The sequence below is a fragment of the Anas acuta genome, chromosome Z (assembly GCF_963932015.1).
Source record: "Anas acuta chromosome Z, bAnaAcu1.1, whole genome shotgun sequence".
Taxonomy (NCBI): Eukaryota; Metazoa; Chordata; class Aves; order Anseriformes; family Anatidae; genus Anas; species Anas acuta.
This window is the reverse complement of record NC_089017.1, coordinates 4,152,197-4,173,863: the sequence shown is the minus strand read 5'-3', so window position 1 is coordinate 4,173,863 and position 21,667 is coordinate 4,152,197. Positions and strand designations below refer to the sequence as shown.

The 21,667-nt window shown below is 56.5% G+C and overlaps 5 protein-coding genes across 9 annotated transcripts in view; 1 reads left to right on the top strand and 4 right to left on the bottom strand.

Annotated features, from left to right (window-relative positions):
• LOC137847965 (ubiquitin-associated protein 2-like) overlaps positions 1 to 21,667 on the top strand; it is a 113,780-nt gene that overhangs the window by 30,735 nt on the left and 61,378 nt on the right. The gene's annotated exons all lie outside the window — the stretch shown is intronic.
• LOC137848370 (interferon-like) lies at positions 1,432 to 2,007 on the bottom strand. Its single transcript, XM_068667427.1, has one exon. It carries the CDS (start codon positions 2,005 to 2,007, stop codon positions 1,432 to 1,434), a length of 576 nt encoding a protein of 191 aa, XP_068523528.1.
• Positions 6,492 to 7,209, bottom strand: LOC137848173 (interferon-like). The gene has a single exon (XM_068667131.1). The coding sequence runs from the start codon at positions 7,065 to 7,067 to the stop codon at positions 6,492 to 6,494; it is 576 nt and encodes a 191-aa protein (XP_068523232.1). The 5' UTR covers positions 7,068 to 7,209.
• On the bottom strand, positions 11,552 to 12,269 carry LOC137848172 (interferon-like). Its single transcript, XM_068667130.1, has one exon. The coding sequence runs from the start codon at positions 12,125 to 12,127 to the stop codon at positions 11,552 to 11,554; it is 576 nt and encodes a 191-aa protein (XP_068523231.1). The 5' UTR covers positions 12,128 to 12,269.
• On the bottom strand, positions 16,612 to 17,187 carry LOC137848171 (interferon-like). Its single transcript, XM_068667129.1, has one exon. The coding sequence runs from the start codon at positions 17,185 to 17,187 to the stop codon at positions 16,612 to 16,614; it is 576 nt and encodes a 191-aa protein (XP_068523230.1).

The following is a 21,667-nucleotide window of genomic DNA, read 5'->3' as shown; positions in this document are numbered from 1 at the left end:
CGTGAATATTCCAGCTTGCACCCATTGCTCCTTGTCCTATGTGTAGATAGAGCCTGGCTCCATCCTCCTGACACTCGTCCTTCCCGCATTGACAAAGATGAATAAGGTCACCCCCGAGTGTGCTCCTCTCCAAGCTGAAGAGAGCGAGCTGCCTCAGCCGTTTTTGGTAAGGGAGATGCTCCAGTCCCTTCATGGTCCTCGTGGCTCTGTGCTGGACTCTCTCAAGCAGTTGCGTGTCCTTAGTTGAAGTAAGGGTCTGAGAACCGCAGAGCATATTCCAGATGTGGTCTCAGCAGGGCAGAGTAGAGGGGGAGGAGAGCCTCTCTCAACCTGATAAGCACAGCCCTTGTAATACGCCCCAGGATGCCTTTGGCCTTGTTGGCCACAAGCACACAACCCCAAGCTGGCTGGTGGTCATCGTGCTGTCCAGCAGGACCCGCGGGTCCGTTTCCCCTTCGCTGCTCTCCAGCACGACAGTCCCCAAGTTGTGGTGGTGTGTGGAGCTGTGCTTGCCCAGCTGCAGGACTGTCCACCTGCCCGTGTTCTATTTCATTAAATTTCTCCCCAGCAAGGTGAAAAGATGAGGTTGGGTGGTGTGCCTTGGTGAGGGATGTGCGTAATGTTGTCCCGAGAGGAGAAGCTTGAGTGACAGAGGAGATTCCTGTCGTGCAGCCGTGTTGGCTGTGAGCAGTGAGTGTGTCGTGCCCGCGAGCGTGCCGTGCGCCTGGCCAGGCGCGAAGGCCACGCTGCTCCCTGGCCGTGTGGGTCGGGGTAGGAGAGCGGGCAGCGGGCTGTGGAGGGGCTTGTTGTCTGAGGAGCGGAGCGCTGGGTTTTGGGTGGTGTTGGTGAGGGCGTCAGTGGCGTGGCGGAGGGAGAGGTTTGCGGTGGCTGAAGCTGTGGAGGTTGTAGGAGAGGAGGAGAGCGAGAGCGAGCTGTGCCTGCTGTGCTGACGGAGGCTGGGAGAAGGAAAGGAGAGAGGTGCTGAGTGTGTGGGGGTGGTGGCTGCGAGGGCGTGGGGGGAGAGAGAGAGGGAGAGGGACTGTTGGCAGAGGTGTCCCGGGCTGGGCCAGGCCGGGAGAGGAGTGAGCGAGACGAGTGTGGTTGGTGGGGTTCTCCCGAGATGGTTGAGTGGAAGCGCCTGAGCACTGGAGGGCTAAGCAGAAGCGTAAGGCTGGAGCTGAGGGCATTGTCCAGATGCCCCCGGGCCAGAGAGAGGGCTGCCGTAGGACTGGGCAGGTTCTTAGAAAAGGTCTTTATTTGTTTTGCATAAATAGTTACTAATAAATAGATGAGAGGCATGGTTGAAATAAATAGTTAAATAAGGAGGGGGTGGGTGGTGTTGGCCACTGGGCTCCGGTCAGTTCTTGTCAGCGTCCCTGTGTGGTGGGCGAAGGGAGGCATGAGGGCAGAGGTGCGCGTGTGGGGCTCCTCTTAGCGCATGGTGCGGGTGAGGCGGTGGATGCGCTGGAAGCAGGCATGAGCCTCGAGGCGGACGTGGTCCCATGCGCAGGGGCTGTAGGTGTGGTTCTGGAGGAAGTGTTGGATGCAGCCGAAGTACTTGTTGATGCTGAGGTGAAGGTTGCGGGGCCCTTGCCTGTGGAGGCGCGCGGCGTCGGCTGGGAAGCAGCGCTCGAGGTGGTGGATGTGGTGCTGAAGCTGGTTGAGGAGGTCGTGGCGTGCGGTGTGGAGCCAGTGCGCGGGGGTGCTGGGGCTGCTGAGGGTGTCGAAGAGGTGTTGGAGGAGGTGGAGGGCGGTGTGTGCGGCTTGCTGCGTGTCGTTGGTGTCCAGGAGGGTGTCCGGGAAGGAGCAAGGCGCGTGTTGCTGTGGGCAGGGCTGTGTGGGGCTGGGAGCCATGTCGCGGAGGAGCTGGAGGCTGTCCCAGGCGAAGGCGCTGTTGTGGAGGCGCAGGGGGCTGCAGGAGAAGGCGTTGGCGGGAGGCGTGAGGAGGAGCAGGAGGGCCAGGGCGCTGTAGATGGCTGGTGGTGGTGGAGCTGATGGCCCAGGCATGGTGGCTCTTGGGTTGTGCTGGGCAAGAGCCTGTTGGGGCTGGGTGGTGCTGGTGCTCGGGGTGCTGGCGTGTGTCGAGCTTTATGCAGTGCGGCATCTTCCTTTCCCTTTGTCGCTTTCGTGTCATCGAGGTGCTTTCGGCTGTGGTTTTCAGTTTGGGGTGGTTGTGGTTTGAGGGGAAGTGTGTTGTTGGGGTTGCCCCGAGCACGGTGCGCGAGCTGTAGGTCCTTGGCTCGTGTTGTGATGGATATTTTTTGGCATATTTGGAGGCGGGGGAGTGAAAGTGGTTTTGAGAAGGCAATGCTGTGGGGAAAGGTGTGCCACAGATGTTGTGCTTGTTTCCTATTTCTGGTTTCCGTTTTGTTTTAAACGAGCATCTTTGCGTCATAGCTACACTGAAATTTCTCTTTCTGCCCAAGCCTTCTTTCACTTTGCAACGCCATAGTGTCAGGTTGCCTTCTTTGTACCACTAATGTTTTTCCTGTGGATTCCCTTGTATGTGTTGATGTTTCTCTGTCCTTAAGTATTGTGAAGTTTGGTTCTTCGATGGAACCTAAGGGAGTTATCTGGTGTTACCATTGCTTCGTGGTGGTAGTTTGAGAGGAGATTCTTGAGAAAGCTGCAGCTACCATGAGTCCTTCGCTCAGGCTAGTCTTCTGTGGACTGAACCAAGGTTGTTGGTGGTTTGGTGTGTAGGGAAGTGCGTTGGTGAGTTTCCCCCGAGCCTGGGACAGGTTTTGGAGGTCCTTGGCTTTTTTTTGGTGTTTTGTTTTGTTTTTGTTTTTTTGATGAGGAGGTTGTGGTTAATCTGTCCTTAGTGTTTGTGTGGGGGATGTGAAAGTCTTGGGGAGAGGGTGCTGGCGCAGCTGTGCTGCGGATGTGCTTTTCGTAGTGTTTCCCTTTTGGCCTTGAGGGAGAGTAGTTGAGCGTTGGCCAAGAGTGCTCTTCCTTCCGAGGTGCACTTTCCCTATGTCATGGCCTAGTGTGAGGTTTGGGTTTTTTCTTCTTGGTCTTCTTTTGCCCGTGTGTTCCGTTTTTCCTTTCAGCTCAGTTGTTCATTGCAGGTTTCGATGTGTTTCCAGAGTGTGGGGTGTTGTGATCTGCTTGGTGCGAGTGCCTTGCTGTAGGCAGGAATTGTTGGGGGAGAGGTGTCCCTTGTGTTCCTGTGCTTAGAGTGTCCGTCTGGATGGAGCTTCCCAAAGGCGTCTGTGCCTTGTCCTTGGTTGGATCACCCGTATCTTGGGTTTGTGTTTGTGGTTGTTTTTTTTTTTTTTTTTTAGGATGGGGCGGGAGTTTGTGGTAGCATGTCCTGCAAATGAAAGGACCCCCAAGCATCATGGAGTCATTGAGGTTGGGGAAGACATCGAAGATCATGTAGCTGAACCCTTAAGCTTGTGTGAAAGTCCAGCAGTATCCCTTGCCATGAAGTCCTGAATGTAGGCGTTTCTTGAAGACCTGGAGGGATGGTAGCTCATCAAGTCCATCTTGAAGTGTGTGCAGAGAGGGCACTGCATTGTCTGTGGTGCTGTGCTTGTGTTGCTGGTTGTATTGGTCTTGTTTTTTGGTGGTCTGTCTTTCCCCTTTGTTTTGCTCTTGGTTATTTGTGAAGCAGTAGAAGGGCAAGGAGCTCTTTCCTCTGTCATGGCGTGTAGGCGTTTGTTGGTCCTTGTGGGAAGAAGGCTGTGAAGAAAGCTGTGAATGTGTCAGGAGGCAAGAAGAAGCGTAGAACCATGGTATATGGTGCGTGTGAAGGGGCCCTCCAGGATGGTGTAGTCCAAGTCGTGGGTCTGTGCAGGAGGAGCCCAAAGTGTGTATTTGTGAGAGCCTTGTCCAAGCAGTCCTTGAGGTCCGTGAGCACCTCCCTGTGGAGCGTGTTGCAGTGCCCAGCTACGTTCTCTGTGCAGAAGCTTTTCCAAAGAGGCAGCGTGAGCCTTCCTTGTGGCAGCTCGGTGCCGTTCGCTGGGGTCCTGTGGCTGTCCCCAGAGAGCAGAGCTCAGGGCCTGCCCCTCTGCTCCCCTCGTGAAGGAGCCGCATGCCGGCATGAGGCCTGCTGTTGTTGGCTGAACAAAGTGAGGGACTTGATCCACTGCTCGCACGTCTTGCCCTCTGGACCTCTGCAGGTCTCCGTTTCCCTCCTTTGGAAGTTCTCCAATAGCTTTATGCCCTTGTTTTGTGGTACCCAGAAGTGCAGAGGGTGCTGGAGGTGAGGCTGCCCCAGAGCAGAGTGGGACAATCCCTTCCCTGGCTGGGCCTGGGGCCGCCTAGGAAATGGCTGGCCCTTTTGTCTGCCAGGGCATGCTGCTGGCTCCTCTTGCACTTGGTGTTGACCCAAAGGCTGAGATGTGTTTCTGTGGGGCCGCTGTCCGGCCTGTGTTCCCCCCCGTGTGTCCGTGAAGGCAGGGTTGCCCCGTCCCCGGTGCAGCCCAAGGCAGCGCTTGGTCTTGGTGCCCGTGAGGTGGTTGGCGAGTGCCCAGCCCTCTGGTTTGCCAAGAGGTGCGTGCGAGGGCTCTGTGTCCTTGCGGGAGTGCGTGCCTCCTGCGAGTGTAGTGTTGTTGGCTAAGTCACTCGTTCTGCCTTTGAGTCCTGCATCCAGGTTGTTCATGAAGGCACGTGAGAGAGCCGTCCCTGAAATGTCGGCCTAGGGCATCCCGTTAGTGACTGGCTGCCAGCCTGCTGTAAGGCCGTTTAGTGTAAGCCTCTGAGGCCGCCTTGTCTGGGGGTTGCTGTCCTCTCATCCTGTGTACTCGTGGAGCAGTTTGCTGTCCATTTTGTCCGGAAGGCTACTGTGAGAGGAAGTATGGAAAGCTTTGCTGAAGTGAGTGACACAGTCACGGAATGTGAGGGATAGAAGGGACCTTGACCGATCATCTAGTCTGTTCCCGCTGCCGGAGCAGGAAGACTGAGATCACGTCGCACAGGAGCGCATCCAGGCAGGTTGTGAATGTCTCCAGAGAAGGGGACTCCACAACTCCCGTGGTCAGCCTGTTCCAGTGCTCCGCGAGCCTCACGGTGAAGAAGTTTTGTCTCATACTGACACGGAACGTGAGGTGTAACGTGAATATTCCAGCTTGCACCCATTGCTCCTTGTCCTATGTGTAGATAGAGCCTGGCTCCATCCTCCTGACACTCGTCCTTCCCGCATTGACAAAGATGAATAAGGTCACCCCCGAGTGTGCTCCTCTCCAAGCTGAAGAGAGCGAGCTGCCTCAGCCGTTTTTGGTAAGGGAGATGCTCCAGTCCCTTCATGGTCCTCGTGGCTCTGTGCTGGACTCTCTCAAGCAGTTGCGTGTCCTTAGTTGAAGTAAGGGTCTGAGAACCGCAGAGCATATTCCAGATGTGGTCTCAGCAGGGCAGAGTAGAGGGGGAGGAGAGCCTCTCTCAACCTGATAAGCACAGCCCTTGTAATACGCCCCAGGATGCCTTTGGCCTTGTTGGCCACAAGCACACAACCCCAAGCTGGCTGGTGGTCATCGTGCTGTCCAGCAGGACCCGCGGGTCCGTTTCCCCTTCGCTGCTCTCCAGCACGACAGTCCCCAAGTTGTGGTGGTGTGTGGAGCTGTGCTTGCCCAGCTGCAGGACTGTCCACCTGCCCGTGTTCTATTTCATTAAATTTCTCCCCAGCAAGGTGAAAAGATGAGGTTGGGTGGTGTGCCTTGGTGAGGGATGTGCGTAATGTTGTCCCGAGAGGAGAAGCTTGAGTGACAGAGGAGATTCCTGTCGTGCAGCCGTGTTGGCTGTGAGCAGTGAGTGTGTCGTGCCCGCGAGCGTGCCGTGCGCCTGGCCAGGCGCGAAGGCCACGCTGCTCCCTGGCCGTGTGGGTCGGGGTAGGAGAGCGGGCAGCGGGCTGTGGAGGGGCTTGTTGTCTGAGGAGCGGAGCGCTGGGTTTTGGGTGGTGTTGGTGAGGGCGTCAGTGGCGTGGCGGAGGGAGAGGTTTGCGGTGGCTGAAGCTGTGGAGGTTGTAGGAGAGGAGGAGAGCGAGAGCGAGCTGTGCCTGCTGTGCTGACGGAGGCTGGGAGAAGGAAAGGAGAGAGGTGCTGAGTGTGTGGGGGTGGTGGCTGCGAGGGCGTGGGGGGAGAGAGAGAGGGAGAGGGACTGTTGGCAGAGGTGTCCCGGGCTGGGCCAGGCCGGGAGAGGAGTGAGCGAGACGAGTGTGGTTGGTGGGGTTCTCCCGAGATGGTTGAGTGGAAGCGCCTGAGCACTGGAGGGCTAAGCAGAAGCGTAAGGCTGGAGCTGAGGGCATTGTCCAGATGCCCCCGGGCCAGAGAGAGGGCTGCCGTAGGACTGGGCAGGTTCTTAGAAAAGGTCTTTATTTGTTTTGCATAAATAGTTACTAATAAATAGATGAGAGGCATGGTTGAAATAAATAGTTAAATAAGGAGGGGGTGGGTGGTGTTGGCCACTGGGCTCCGGTCAGTTCTTGTCAGCGTCCCTGTGTGGTGGGCGAAGGGAGGCATGAGGGCAGAGGTGCGCGTGTGGGGCTCCTCTTAGCGCATGGTGCGGGTGAGGCGGTGGATGCGCTGGAAGCAGGCGTGAGCCTCGAGGCGGACGTGGTCCCATGCGCAGGGGCTGTAGGTGTGGTTCTGGAGGAAGTGTTGGATGCAGCCGAAGTACTTGTTGATGCTGAGGTGAAGGTTGCGGGGCCCTCGCCTGTGGAGGCGCGCGGCGTCGGCTGGGAAGCAGCGCTCGAGGTGGTGGATGTGGTGCTGAAGCTGGTTGAGGAGGTCGTGGCGTGCGGTGTGGAGCCAGTGCGCGGGGGTGCTGGGGCTGCTGAGGGTGTCGAAGAGGTGTTGGAGGAGGTGGAGGGCGGTGTGTGCGGCTTGCTGCGTGTCGTTGGTGTCCAGGAGGGTGTCCGGGAAGGAGCAAGGCGCGTGTTGCTGCGGGCAGGGCTGTGTGGGGCTGGGAGCCATGTCGCGGAGGAGCTGGAGGCTGTCCCAGGCGAAGGCGCTGTTGTGGAGGCGCAGGGGGCTGCAGGAGAAGGCGTTGGCGGGAGGCGTGAAGAGGAGCAGGAGGGCCAGGGCGCTGTAGATGGCTGGTGGTGGTGGAGCTGATGGCCCAGGCATGGTGGCTCTTGGGTTGTGCTGGGCAAGAGCCTGTTGGGGCTGGGTGGTGCTGGTGCTCGGGGTGCTGGCGTGTGTCGAGCTTTATGCAGTGCGGCATCTTCCTTTCCCTTCGTCGCTTTCGTGTCATCGAGGTGCTTTCGGCTGTGGTTTTCAGTTTGGGGTGGTTGTGGTTTGAGGGGAAGTGTGTTGTTGGGGTTGCCCCGAGCACGGTGCGCGAGCTGTAGGTCCTTGGCTCGTGTTGTGATGGATATTTTTTGGCATATTTGGAGGCGGGGGAGTGAAAGTGGTTTTGAGAAGGCAATGCTGTGGGGAAAGGTGTGCCACAGATGTTGTGCTTGTTTCCTATTTCTGGTTTCCGTTTTGTTTTAAACGAGCATCTTTGCGTCATAGCTACACTGAAATTTCTCTTTCTGCCCAAGCCTTCTTTCACTTTGCAACGCCATAGTGTCAGGTTGCCTTCTTTGTACCACTAATGTTTTTCCTGTGGATTCCCTTGTATGTGTTGATGTTTCTCTGTCCTTAAGTATTGTGAAGTTTGGTTCTTCGATGGAACCTAAGGGAGTTATCTGGTGTTACCATTGCTTCGTGGTGGTAGTTTGAGAGGAGATTCTTGAGAAAGCTGCAGCTACCATGAGTCCTTCGCTCAGGCTAGTCTTCTGTGGACTGAACCAAGGTTGTTGGTGGTTTGGTGTGTAGGGAAGTGCGTTGGTGAGTTTCCCCCGAGCCTGGGACAGGTTTTGGAGGTCCTTGGCTTTTTTTTTGGTGTTTTGTTTTGTTTTTGTTTTTTTGATGAGTAGGTTGTGGTTAATCTGTCCTTAGTGTTTGTGTGGGGGATGTGAAAGTCTTGGGGAGAGGGTGCTGGCGCAGCTGTGCTGCGGATGTGCTTTTCGTAGTGTTTCCCTTTTGGCCTTGAGGGAGAGTAGTTGAGCGTTGGCCAAGAGTGCTCTTCCTTCCGAGGTGCACTTTCCCTATGTCATGGCCTAGTGTGAGGTTTGGGTTTTTTCTTCTTGGTCTTCTTTTGCCCGTGTGTTCCGTTTTTCCTTTCAGCTCAGTTGTTCATTGCAGGTTTCGATGTGTTTCCAGAGTGTGGGGTGTTGTGATCTGCTTGGTGCGAGTGCCTTGCTGTAGGCAGGAATTGTTGGGGGAGAGGTGTCCCTTGTGTTCCTGTGCTTAGAGTGTCCGTCTGGATGGAGCTTCCCAAAGGCGTCTGTGCCTTGTCCTTGGTTGGATCACCCGTATCTTGGGTTTGTGTTTGTGGTTGTTTTTTTTTTTTTTTTTAGGATGGGGCGGGAGTTTGTGGTAGCATGTCCTGCAAATGAAAGGACCCCCAAGCATCATGGAGTCATTGAGGTTGGGGAAGACATCGAAGATCATGTAGCTGAACCCTTAAGCTTGTGTGAAAGTCCAGCAGTATCCCTTGCCATGAAGTCCTGAATGTAGGCGTTTCTTGAAGACCTGGAGGGATGGTAGCTCATCAAGTCCATCTTGAAGTGTGTGCAGAGAGGGCACTGCATTGTCTGTGGTGCTGTGCTTGTGTTGCTGGTTGTATTGGTCTTGTTTTTTGGTGGTCTGTCTTTCCCCTTTGTTTTGCTCTTGGTTATTTGTGAAGCAGTAGAAGGGCAAGGAGCTCTTTCCTCTGTCATGGCGTGTAGGCGTTTGTTGGTCCTTGTGGGAAGAAGGCTGTGAAGAAAGCTGTGAATGTGTCAGGAGGCAAGAAGAAGCGTAGAACCATGGTATATGGTGCGTGTGAAGGGGCCCTCCAGGATGGTGTAGTCCAAGTCGTGGGTCCGTGCAGGAGGAGCCCGAAGTGTGTATTTGTGAGAGCCTTGTCCAAGCAGTCCTTGAGGTCCGTGAGCACCTCCCTGTGGAGCGTGTTGCAGTGCCCAGCTACGTTCTCTGTGCAGAAGCTTTTCCGAAGAGGCAGCGTGAGCCTTCCTTGTGGCAGCTCGGTGCCGTTCGCTGGGGTCCTGTGGCTGTCCCCAGAGAGCAGAGCTCAGGGCCTGCCCCTCTGCTCCCCTCGTGAAGGAGCCGCATGCCGGCATGAGGCCTGCTGTTGTTGGCTGAACAAAGTGAGGGACTTGATCCACTGCTCGCACGTCTTGCCCTCTGGACCTCTGCAGGTCTCCGTTTCCCTCCTTTGGAAGTTCTCCAATAGCTTTATGCCCTTGTTTTGTGGTACCCAGAAGTGCAGAGGGTGCTGGAGGTGAGGCTGCCCCAGAGCAGAGTGGGACAATCCCTTCCCTGGCTGGGCCTGGGGCCGCCTAGGAAATGGCTGGCCCTTTTGTCTGCCAGGGCATGCTGCTGGCTCCTCTTGCACTTGGTGTTGACCCAAAGGCTGAGATGTGTTTCTGTGGGGCCGCTGTCCGGCCTGTGTTCCCCCCCGTGTGTCCGTGAAGGCAGGGTTGCCCCGTCCCCGGTGCAGCCCAAGGCAGCGCTTGGTCTTGGTGCCCGTGAGGTGGTTGGCGAGTGCCCAGCCCTCTGGTTTGCCAAGAGGTGCGTGCGAGGGCTGTGTGTCCTTGCGGGAGTGCGTGCCTCCTGCGAGTGTAGTGTTGTTGGCTAAGTCACTCGTTCTGCCTTTGAGTCCTGCATCCAGGTTGTTCATGAAGGCACGTGAGAGAGCCGTCCCTGAAATGTCGGCCTAGGGCATCCCGTTAGTGACTGGCTGCCAGCCTGCTGTAAGGCCGTTTAGTGTAAGCCTCTGAGGCCGCCTTGTCTGGGGGTTGCTGTCCTCTCGTCCTGTGTACTCGTGGAGCAGTTTGCTGTCCATTTTGTCCGGAAGGCTACTGTGAGAGGAAGTATGGAAAGCTTTGCTGAAGTGAGTGACACAGTCACGGAATGTGAGGGATAGAAGGGACCTTGACCGATCATCTAGTCTGTTCCCGCTGCCGGAGCAGGAAGACTAAGATCACGTCGCACAGGAGCGCATCCAGGCAGGTTGTGAATGTCTCCAGAGAAGGGGACTCCACAACTCCCGTGGTCAGCCTGTTCCAGTGCTCCGCGAGCCTCACGGTGAAGAAGTTTTGTCTCATACTGACACGGAACGTGAGGTGTAACGTGAATATTCCAGCTTGCACCCATTGCTCCTTGTCCTATGTGTAGATAGAGCCTGGCTCCATCCTCCTGACACTCGTCCTTCCCGCATTGACAAAGATGAATAAGGTCACCCCCGAGTGTGCTCCTCTCCAAGCTGAAGAGAGCGAGCTGCCTCAGCCGTTTTTGGTAAGGGAGATGCTCCAGTCCCTTCATGGTCCTCGTGGCTCTGTGCTGGACTCTCTCAAGCAGTTGCGTGTCCTTAGTTGAAGTAAGGGTCTGAGAACCGCAGAGCATATTCCAGATGTGGTCTCAGCAGGGCAGAGTAGAGGGGGAGGAGAGCCTCTCTCAACCTGATAAGCACAGCCCTTGTAATACGCCCCAGGATGCCTTTGGCCTTGTTGGCCACAAGCACACAACCCCAAGCTGGCTGGTGGTCATCGTGCTGTCCAGCAGGACCCGCGGGTCCGTTTCCCCTTCGCTGCTCTCCAGCACGACAGTCCCCAAGTTGTGGTGGTGTGTGGAGCTGTGCTTGCCCAGCTGCAGGACTGTCCACCTGCCCGTGTTCTATTTCATTAAATTTCTCCCCAGCAAGGTGAAAAGATGAGGTTGGGTGGTGTGCCTTGGTGAGGGATGTGCGTAATGTTGTCCCGAGAGGAGAAGCTTGAGTGACAGAGGAGATTCCTGTCGTGCAGCCGTGTTGGCTGTGAGCAGTGAGTGTGTCGTGCCCGCGAGCGTGCCGTGCGCCTGGCCAGGCGCGAAGGCCACGCTGCTCCCTGGCCGTGTGGGTCGGGGTAGGAGAGCGGGCAGCGGGCTGTGGAGGGGCTTGTTGTCTGAGGAGCGGAGCGCTGGGTTTTGGGTGGTGTTGGTGAGGGCGTCAGTGGCGTGGCGGAGGGAGAGGTTTGCGGTGGCTGAAGCTGTGGAGGTTGTAGGAGAGGAGGAGAGCGAGAGCGAGCTGTGCCTGCTGTGCTGACGGAGGCTGGGAGAAGGAAAGGAGAGAGGTGCTGAGTGTGTGGGGGTGGTGGCTGCGAGGGCGTGGGGGGAGAGAGAGAGGGAGAGGGACTGTTGGCAGAGGTGTCCCGGGCTGGGCCAGGCCGGGAGAGGAGTGAGCGAGACGAGTGTGGTTGGTGGGGTTCTCCCGAGATGGTTGAGTGGAAGCGCCTGAGCACTGGAGGGCTAAGCAGAAGCGTAAGGCTGGAGCTGAGGGCATTGTCCAGATGCCCCCGGGCCAGAGAGAGGGCTGCCGTAGGACTGGGCAGGTTCTTAGAAAAGGTCTTTATTTGTTTTGCATAAATAGTTACTAATAAATAGATGAGAGGCATGGTTGAAATAAATAGTTAAATAAGGAGGGGGTGGGTGGTGTTGGCCACTGGGCTCCGGTCAGTTCTTGTCAGCGTCCCTGTGTGGTGGGCGAAGGGAGGCATGAGGGCAGAGGTGCGCGTGTGGGGCTCCTCTTAGCGCATGGTGCGGGTGAGGCGGTGGATGCGCTGGAAGCAGGCGTGAGCCTCGAGGCGGACGTGGTCCCATGCGCAGGGGCTGTAGGTGTGGTTCTGGAGGAAGTGTTGGATGCAGCCGAAGTACTTGTTGATGCTGAGGTGAAGGTTGCGGGGCCCTCGCCTGTGGAGGCGCGCGGCGTCGGCTGGGAAGCAGCGCTCGAGGTGGTGGATGTGGTGCTGAAGCTGGTTGAGGAGGTCGTGGCGTGCGGTGTGGAGCCAGTGCGCGGGGGTGCTGGGGCTGCTGAGGGTGTCGAAGAGGTGTTGGAGGAGGTGGAGGGCGGTGTGTGCGGCTTGCTGCGTGTCGTTGGTGTCCAGGAGGGTGTCCGGGAAGGAGCAAGGCGCGTGTTGCTGCGGGCAGGGCTGTGTGGGGCTGGGAGCCATGTCGCGGAGGAGCTGGAGGCTGTCCCAGGCGAAGGCGCTGTTGTGGAGGCGCAGGGGGCTGCAGGAGAAGGCGTTGGCGGGAGGCGTGAAGAGGAGCAGGAGGGCCAGGGCGCTGTAGATGGCTGGTGGTGGTGGAGCTGATGGCCCAGGCATGGTGGCTCTTGGGTTGTGCTGGGCAAGAGCCTGTTGGGGCTGGGTGGTGCTGGTGCTCGGGGTGCTGGCGTGTGTCGAGCTTTATGCAGTGCGGCATCTTCCTTTCCCTTCGTCGCTTTCGTGTCATCGAGGTGCTTTCGGCTGTGGTTTTCAGTTTGGGGTGGTTGTGGTTTGAGGGGAAGTGTGTTGTTGGGGTTGCCCCGAGCACGGTGCGCGAGCTGTAGGTCCTTGGCTCGTGTTGTGATGGATATTTTTTGGCATATTTGGAGGCGGGGGAGTGAAAGTGGTTTTGAGAAGGCAATGCTGTGGGGAAAGGTGTGCCACAGATGTTGTGCTTGTTTCCTATTTCTGGTTTCCGTTTTGTTTTAAACGAGCATCTTTGCGTCATAGCTACACTGAAATTTCTCTTTCTGCCCAAGCCTTCTTTCACTTTGCAACGCCATAGTGTCAGGTTGCCTTCTTTGTACCACTAATGTTTTTCCTGTGGATTCCCTTGTATGTGTTGATGTTTCTCTGTCCTTAAGTATTGTGAAGTTTGGTTCTTCGATGGAACCTAAGGGAGTTATCTGGTGTTACCATTGCTTCGTGGTGGTAGTTTGAGAGGAGATTCTTGAGAAAGCTGCAGCTACCATGAGTCCTTCGCTCAGGCTAGTCTTCTGTGGACTGAACCAAGGTTGTTGGTGGTTTGGTGTGTAGGGAAGTGCGTTGGTGAGTTTCCCCCGAGCCTGGGACAGGTTTTGGAGGTCCTTGGCTTTTTTTTTGGTGTTTTGTTTTGTTTTTGTTTTTTTGATGAGTAGGTTGTGGTTAATCTGTCCTTAGTGTTTGTGTGGGGGATGTGAAAGTCTTGGGGAGAGGGTGCTGGCGCAGCTGTGCTGCGGATGTGCTTTTCGTAGTGTTTCCCTTTTGGCCTTGAGGGAGAGTAGTTGAGCGTTGGCCAAGAGTGCTCTTCCTTCCGAGGTGCACTTTCCCTATGTCATGGCCTAGTGTGAGGTTTGGGTTTTTTCTTCTTGGTCTTCTTTTGCCCGTGTGTTCCGTTTTTCCTTTCAGCTCAGTTGTTCATTGCAGGTTTCGATGTGTTTCCGGAGTGTGGGGTGTTGTGATCTGCTTGGTGCGAGTGCCTTGCTGTAGGCAGGAATTGTTGGGGGAGAGGTGTCCCTTGTGTTCCTGTGCTTAGAGTGTCCGTCTGGATGGAGCTTCCCAAAGGCGTCTGTGCCTTGTCCTTGGTTGGATCACCCGTATCTTGGGTTTGTGTTTGTGGTTGTTTTTTTTTTTTTTTTTAGGATGGGGCGGGAGTTTGTGGTAGCATGTCCTGCAAATGAAAGGACCCCCAAGCATCATGGAGTCATTGAGGTTGGGGAAGACATCGAAGATCATGTAGCTGAACCCTTAAGCTTGTGTGAAAGTCCAGCAGTATCCCTTGCCATGAAGTCCTGAATGTAGGCGTTTCTTGAAGACCTGGAGGGATGGTAGCTCATCAAGTCCATCTTGAAGTGTGTGCAGAGAGGGCACTGCATTGTCTGTGGTGCTGTGCTTGTGTTGCTGGTTGTATTGGTCTTGTTTTTTGGTGGTCTGTCTTTCCCCTTTGTTTTGCTCTTGGTTATTTGTGAAGCAGTAGAAGGGCAAGGAGCTCTTTCCTCTGTCATGGCGTGTAGGCGTTTGTTGGTCCTTGTGGGAAGAAGGCTGTGAAGAAAGCTGTGAATGTGTCAGGAGGCAAGAAGAAGCGTAGAACCATGGTATATGGTGCGTGTGAAGGGGCCCTCCAGGATGGTGTAGTCCAAGTCGTGGGTCCGTGCAGGAGGAGCCCGAAGTGTGTATTTGTGAGAGCCTTGTCCAAGCAGTCCTTGAGGTCCGTGAGCACCTCCCTGTGGAGCGTGTTGCAGTGCCCAGCTACGTTCTCTGTGCAGAAGCTTTTCCGAAGAGGCAGCGTGAGCCTTCCTTGTGGCAGCTCGGTGCCGTTCGCTGGGGTCCTGTGGCTGTCCCCAGAGAGCAGAGCTCAGGGCCTGCCCCTCTGCTCCCCTCGTGAAGGAGCCGCATGCCGGCATGAGGCCTGCTGTTGTTGGCTGAACAAAGTGAGGGACTTGATCCACTGCTCGCACGTCTTGCCCTCTGGACCTCTGCAGGTCTCCGTTTCCCTCCTTTGGAAGTTCTCCAATAGCTTTATGCCCTTGTTTTGTGGTACCCAGAAGTGCAGAGGGTGCTGGAGGTGAGGCTGCCCCAGAGCAGAGTGGGACAATCCCTTCCCTGGCTGGGCCTGGGGCCGCCTAGGAAATGGCTGGCCCTTTTGTCTGCCAGGGCATGCTGCTGGCTCCTCTTGCACTTGGTGTTGACCCAAAGGCTGAGATGTGTTTCTGTGGGGCCGCTGTCCGGCCTGTGTTCCCCCCCGTGTGTCCGTGAAGGCAGGGTTGCCCCGTCCCCGGTGCAGCCCAAGGCAGCGCTTGGTCTTGGTGCCCGTGAGGTGGTTGGCGAGTGCCCAGCCCTCTGGTTTGCCAAGAGGTGCGTGCGAGGGCTGTGTGTCCTTGCGGGAGTGCGTGCCTCCTGCGAGTGTAGTGTTGTTGGCTAAGTCACTCGTTCTGCCTTTGAGTCCTGCATCCAGGTTGTTCATGAAGGCACGTGAGAGAGCCGTCCCTGAAATGTCGGCCTAGGGCATCCCGTTAGTGACTGGCTGCCAGCCTGCTGTAAGGCCGTTTAGTGTAAGCCTCTGAGGCCGCCTTGTCTGGGGGTTGCTGTCCTCTCGTCCTGTGTACTCGTGGAGCAGTTTGCTGTCCATTTTGTCCGGAAGGCTACTGTGAGAGGAAGTATGGAAAGCTTTGCTGAAGTGAGTGACACAGTCACGGAATGTGAGGGATAGAAGGGACCTTGACCGATCATCTAGTCTGTTCCCGCTGCCGGAGCAGGAAGACTAAGATCACGTCGCACAGGAGCGCATCCAGGCAGGTTGTGAATGTCTCCAGAGAAGGGGACTCCACAACTCCCGTGGTCAGCCTGTTCCAGTGCTCCGCGAGCCTCACGGTGAAGAAGTTTTGTCTCATACTGACACGGAACGTGAGGTGTAACGTGAATATTCCAGCTTGCACCCATTGCTCCTTGTCCTATGTGTAGATAGAGCCTGGCTCCATCCTCCTGACACTCGTCCTTCCCGCATTGACAAAGATGAATAAGGTCACCCCCGAGTGTGCTCCTCTCCAAGCTGAAGAGAGCGAGCTGCCTCAGCCGTTTTTGGTAAGGGAGATGCTCCAGTCCCTTCATGGTCCTCGTGGCTCTGTGCTGGACTCTCTCAAGCAGTTGCGTGTCCTTAGTTGAAGTAAGGGTCTGAGAACCGCAGAGCATATTCCAGATGTGGTCTCAGCAGGGCAGAGTAGAGGGGGAGGAGAGCCTCTCTCAACCTGATAAGCACAGCCCTTGTAATACGCCCCAGGATGCCTTTGGCCTTGTTGGCCACAAGCACACAACCCCAAGCTGGCTGGTGGTCATCGTGCTGTCCAGCAGGACCCGCGGGTCCGTTTCCCCTTCGCTGCTCTCCAGCACGACAGTCCCCAAGTTGTGGTGGTGTGTGGAGCTGTGCTTGCCCAGCTGCAGGACTGTCCACCTGCCCGTGTTCTATTTCATTAAATTTCTCCCCAGCAAGGTGAAAAGATGAGGTTGGGTGGTGTGCCTTGGTGAGGGATGTGCGTAATGTTGTCCCGAGAGGAGAAGCTTGAGTGACAGAGGAGATTCCTGTCGTGCAGCCGTGTTGGCTGTGAGCAGTGAGTGTGTCGTGCCCGCGAGCGTGCCGTGCGCCTGGCCAGGCGCGAAGGCCACGCTGCTCCCTGGCCGTGTGGGTCGGGGTAGGAGAGCGGGCAGCGGGCTGTGGAGGGGCTTGTTGTCTGAGGAGCGGAGCGCTGGGTTTTGGGTGGTGTTGGTGAGGGCGTCAGTGGCGTGGCGGAGGGAGAGGTTTGCGGTGGCTGAAGCTGTGGAGGTTGTAGGAGAGGAGGAGAGCGAGAGCGAGCTGTGCCTGCTGTGCTGACGGAGGCTGGGAGAAGGAAAGGAGAGAGGTGCTGAGTGTGTGGGGGTGGTGGCTGCGAGGGCGTGGGGGGAGAGAGAGAGGGAGAGGGACTGTTGGCAGAGGTGTCCCGGGCTGGGCCAGGCCGGGAGAGGAGTGAGCGAGACGAGTGTGGTTGGTGGGGTTCTCCCGAGATGGTTGAGTGGAAGCGCCTGAGCACTGGAGGGCTAAGCAGAAGCGTAAGGCTGGAGCTGAGGGCATTGTCCAGATGCCCCCGGGCCAGAGAGAGGGCTGCCGTAGGACTGGGCAGGTTCTTAGAAAAGGTCTTTATTTGTTTTGCATAAATAGTTACTAATAAATAGATGAGAGGCATGGTTGAAATAAATAGTTAAATAAGGAGGGGGTGGGTGGTGTTGGCCACTGGGCTCCGGTCAGTTCTTGTCAGCGTCCCTGTGTGGTGGGCGAAGGGAGGCATGAGGGCAGAGGTGCGCGTGTGGGGCTCCTCTTAGCGCATGGTGCGGGTGAGGCGGTGGATGCGCTGGAAGCAGGCGTGAGCCTCGAGGCGGACGTGGTCCCATGCGCAGGGGCTGTAGGTGTGGTTCTGGAGGAAGTGTTGGATGCAGCCGAAGTACTTGTTGATGCTGAGGTGAAGGTTGCGGGGCCCTCGCCTGTGGAGGCGCGCGGCGTCGGCTGGGAAGCAGCGCTCGAGGTGGTGGATGTGGTGCTGAAGCTGGTTGAGGAGGTCGTGGCGTGCGGTGTGGAGCCAGTGCGCGGGGGTGCTGGGGCTGCTGAGGGTGTCGAAGAGGTGTTGGAGGAGGTGGAGGGCGGTGTGTGCGGCTTGCTGCGTGTCGTTGGTGTCCAGGAGGGTGTCCGGGAAGGAGCAAGGCGCGTGTTGCTGCGGGCAGGGCTGTGTGGGGCTGGGAGCCATGTCGCGGAGGAGCTGGAGGCTGTCCCAGGCGAAGGCGCTGTTGTGGAGGCGCAGGGGGCTGCAGGAGAAGGCGTTGGCGGGAGGCGTGAAGAGGAGCAGGAGGGCCAGGGCGCTGTAGATGGCTGGTGGTGGTGGAGCTGATGGCCCAGGCATGGTGGCTCTTGGGTTGTGCTGGGCAAGAGCCTGTTGGGGCTGGGTGGTGCTGGTGCTCGGGGTGCTGGCGTGTGTCGAGCTTTATGCAGTGCGGCATCTTCCTTTCCCTTCGTCGCTTTCGTGTCATCGAGGTGCTTTCGGCTGTGGTTTTCAGTTTGGGGTGGTTGTGGTTTGAGGGGAAGTGTGTTGTTGGGGTTGCCCCGAGCACGGTGCGCGAGCTGTAGGTCCTTGGCTCGTGTTGTGATGGATATTTTTTGGCATATTTGGAGGCGGGGGAGTGAAAGTGGTTTTGAGAAGGCAATGCTGTGGGGAAAGGTGTGCCACAGATGTTGTGCTTGTTTCCTATTTCTGGTTTCCGTTTTGTTTTAAACGAGCATCTTTGCGTCATAGCTACACTGAAATTTCTCTTTCTGCCCAAGCCTTCTTTCACTTTGCAACGCCATAGTGTCAGGTTGCCTTCTTTGTACCACTAATGTTTTTCCTGTGGATTCCCTTGTATGTGTTGATGTTTCTCTGTCCTTAAGTATTGTGAAGTTTGGTTCTTCGATGGAACCTAAGGGAGTTATCTGGTGTTACCATTGCTTCGTGGTGGTAGTTTGAGAGGAGATTCTTGAGAAAGCTGCAGCTACCATGAGTCCTTCGCTCAGGCTAGTCTTCTGTGGACTGAACCAAGGTTGTTGGTGGTTTGGTGTGTAGGGAAGTGCGTTGGTGAGTTTCCCCCGAGCCTGGGACAGGTTTTGGAGGTCCTTGGCTTTTTTTTTGGTGTTTTGTTTTGTTTTTGTTTTTTTGATGAGTAGGTTGTGGTTAATCTGTCCTTAGTGTTTGTGTGGGGGATGTGAAAGTCTTGGGGAGAGGGTGCTGGCGCAGCTGTGCTGCGGATGTGCTTTTCGTAGTGTTTCCCTTTTGGCCTTGAGGGAGAGTAGTTGAGCGTTGGCCAAGAGTGCTCTTCCTTCCGAGGTGCACTTTCCCTATGTCATGGCCTAGTGTGAGGTTTGGGTTTTTTCTTCTTGGTCTTCTTTTGCCCGTGTGTTCCGTTTTTCCTTTCAGCTCAGTTGTTCATTGCAGGTTTCGATGTGTTTCCAGAGTGTGGGGTGTTGTGATCTGCTTGGTGCGAGTGCCTTGCTGTAGGCAGGAATTGTTGGGGGAGAGGTGTCCCTTGTGTTCCTGTGCTTAGAGTGTCCGTCTGGATGGAGCTTCCCAAAGGCGTCTGTGCCTTGTCCTTGGTTGGATCACCCGTATCTTGGGTTTGTGTTTGTGGTTGTTTTTTTTTTTTTTTTTAGGATGGGGCGGGAGTTTGTGGTAGCATGTCCTGCAAATGAAAGGACCCCCAAGCATCATGGAGTCATTGAGGTTGGGGAAGACATCGAAGATCATGTAGCTGAACCCTTAAGCTTGTGTGAAAGTCCAGCAGTATCCCTTGCCATGAAGTCCTGAATGTAGGCGTTTCTTGAAGACCTGGAGGGATGGTAGCTCATCAAGTCCATCTTGAAGTGTGTGCAGAGAGGGCACTGCATTGTCTGTGGTGCTGTGCTTGTGTTGCTGGTTGTATTGGTCTTGTTTTTTGGTGGTCTGTCTTTCCCCTTTGTTTTGCTCTTGGTTATTTGTGAAGCAGTAGAAGGGCAAGGAGCTCTTTCCTCTGTCATGGCGTGTAGGCGTTTGTTGGTCCTTGTGGGAAGAAGGCTGTGAAGAAAGCTGTGAATGTGTCAGGAGGCAAGAAGAAGCGTAGAACCATGGTATATGGTGCGTGTGAAGGGGCCCTCCAGGATGGTGTAGTCCAAGTCGTGGGTCCGTGCAGGAGGAGCCCGAAGTGTGTATTTGTGAGAGCCTTGTCCAAGCAGTCCTTGAGGTCCGTGAGCACCTCCCTGTGGAGCGTGTTGCAGTGCCCAGCTACGTTCTCTGTGCAGAAGCTTTTCCGAAGAGGCAGCGTGAGCCTTCCTTGTGGCAGCTCGGTGCCGTTCACTGGGGTCCTGTGGCTGTCCCCAGAGAGCAGAGCTCAGGGCCTGCCCCTCTGCTCCCCTCGTGAAGGAGCCGCATGCCGGCATGAGGCCTGCTGTTGTTGGCTGAACAAAGTGAGGGACTTGATCCACTGCTCGCACGTCTTGCCCTCTGGACCTCTGCAGGTCTCCGTTTCCCTCCTTTGGAAGTTCTCCAATAGCTTTATGCCCTTGTTTTGTGGTACCCAGAAGTGCAGAGGGTGCTGGAGGTGAGGCTGCCCCAGAGCAGAGTGGGACAATCCCTTCCCTGGCTGGGCCTGGGGCCGCCTAGGAAATGGCTGGCCCTTTTGTCTGCCAGGGCATGCTGCTGGCTCCTCTTGCACTTGGTGTTGACCCAAAGGCTGAGATGTGTTTCTGTGGGGCCGCTGTCCGGCCTGTGTTCCCCCCCGTGTGTCCGTGAAGGCAGGGTTGCCCCGTCCCCGGTGCAGCCCAAGGCAGCGCTTGGTCTTGGTGCCCGTGAGGTGGTTGGCGAGTGCCCAGCCCTCTGGTTTGCCAAGAGGTGCGTGCGAGGGCTCTGTGTCCTTGCGGGAGTGCGTGCCTCCTGCGAGTGTAGTGTTGTTGGCTAAGTCACTCGTTCTGCCTTTGAGTCCTGCATCCAGGTTGTTCATGAAGGCACGTGAGAGAGCCGTCCCTGAAATGTCGGCCTAGGGCATCCCGTTAGTGACTGGCTGCCAGCCTGCTGTAAGGCCGTTTAGTGTAAGCCTCTGAGGCCGCCTTGTCTGGGGGTTGCTGTCCTCTCGTCCTGTGTACTCGTGGAGCAGTTTGCTGTCCATTTTGTCCGGAAGGCTACTGTGAGAGGAAGTATGGAAAGCTTTGCTGAAGTGAGTGACACAGTCACGGAATGTGAGGGATAGAAGGGACCTTGACCGATCATCTAGTCTGTTCCCGCTGCCGGAGCAGGAAGACTGAGATCACGTCGCACAGGAGCGCATCCAGGCAGGTTGTGAATGTCTCCAGAGAAGGGGACTCCACAACTCCCGTGGTCAGCCTGTTCCAGTGCTCCGCGAGCCTCACGGTGAAGAAGTTTTGTCTCATACTGACACGGAACGTGAGGTGTAACGTGAATATTCCAGCTTGCACCCATTGCTCCTTGTCCTATGTGTAGATAGAGCCTGGCTCCATCCTCCTGACACTCGTCCTTCCCGCATTGACAAAGATGAATAAGGTCACCCCCGAGTGTGCTCCTCTCCAAGCTGAAGAGAGCGAGCTGCCTCAGCCGTTTTTGGTAAGGGAGATGCTCTAGTCCCTTCATGGTCCTCGTGGCTCTGTGCTGGACTCTCTCAAGCAGTTGCGTGTCCTTAGTTGAAGTAAGGGTCTGAGAACCGCAGAGCATATTCCAGATGTGGTCTCAGCAGGGCAGAGTAGAGGGGGAGGAGAGCCTCTCTCAACCTGATAAGCACAGCCCTTGTAATACGCCCCAGGATGCCTTTGGCCTTGTTGGCCACAAGCACACAACCCCAAGCTGGCTGGTGGTCATCGTGCTGTCCAGCAGGACCCGCGGGTCCGTTTCCCCTTCGCTGCTCTCCAGCACGACAGTCCCCAAGTTGTGGTGGTGTGTGGAGCTGTGCTTGCCCAGCTGCAGGACTGTCCACCTGCCCGTGTTCTATTTCATTAAATTTCTCCCCAGCAAGGTGAAAAGATGAGGTTGGGTGGTGTGCCTTGGTGAGGGATGTGCGTAATGTTGTCCCGAGAGGAGAAGCTTGAGTGACAGAGGAGATTCCTGTCGTGCAGCCGTGTTGGCTGTGAGCAGTGAGTGTGTCGTGCCCGCGAGCGTGCCGTGCGCCTGGCCAGGCGCGAAGGCCACGCTGCTCCCTGGCCGTGTGGGTCGGGGTAGGAGAGCGGGCAGCGGGCTGTGGAGGGGCTTGTTGTCTGAGGAGCGGAGCGCTGGGTTTTGGGTGGTGTTGGTGAGGGCGTCAGTGGCGTGGCGGAGGGAGAGGTTTGCGGTGGCTGAAGCTGTGGAGGTTGTAGGAGAGGAGGAGAGCGAGAGCGAGCTGTGCCTGCTGTGCTGACGGAGGCTGGGAGAAGGAAAGGAGAGAGGTGCTGAGTGTGTGGGGGTGGTGGCTGCGAGGGCGTGGGGGGAGAGAGAGAGGGAGAGGGACTGTTGGCAGAGGTGTCCCGGGCTGGGCCAGGCCGGGAGAGGAGTGAGCGAGACGAGTGTGGTTGGTGGGGTTCTCCCGAGATGGTTGAGTGGAAGCGCCTGAGCACTGGAGGGCTAAGCAGAAGCGTAAGGCTGGAGCTGAGGGCATTGTCCAGATGCCCCCGGGCCAGAGAGAGGGCTGCCGTAGGACTGGGCAGGTTCTTAGAAAAGGTCTTTATTTGTTTTGCATAAATAGTTACTAATAAATAGATGAGAGGCATGGTTGAAATAAATAGTTAAATAAGGAGGGGGTGGGTGGTGTTGGCCACTGGGCTCCGGTCAGTTCTTGTCAGCGTCCCTGTGTGGTGGGCGAAGGGAGGCATGAGGGCAGAGGTGCGCGTGTGGGGCT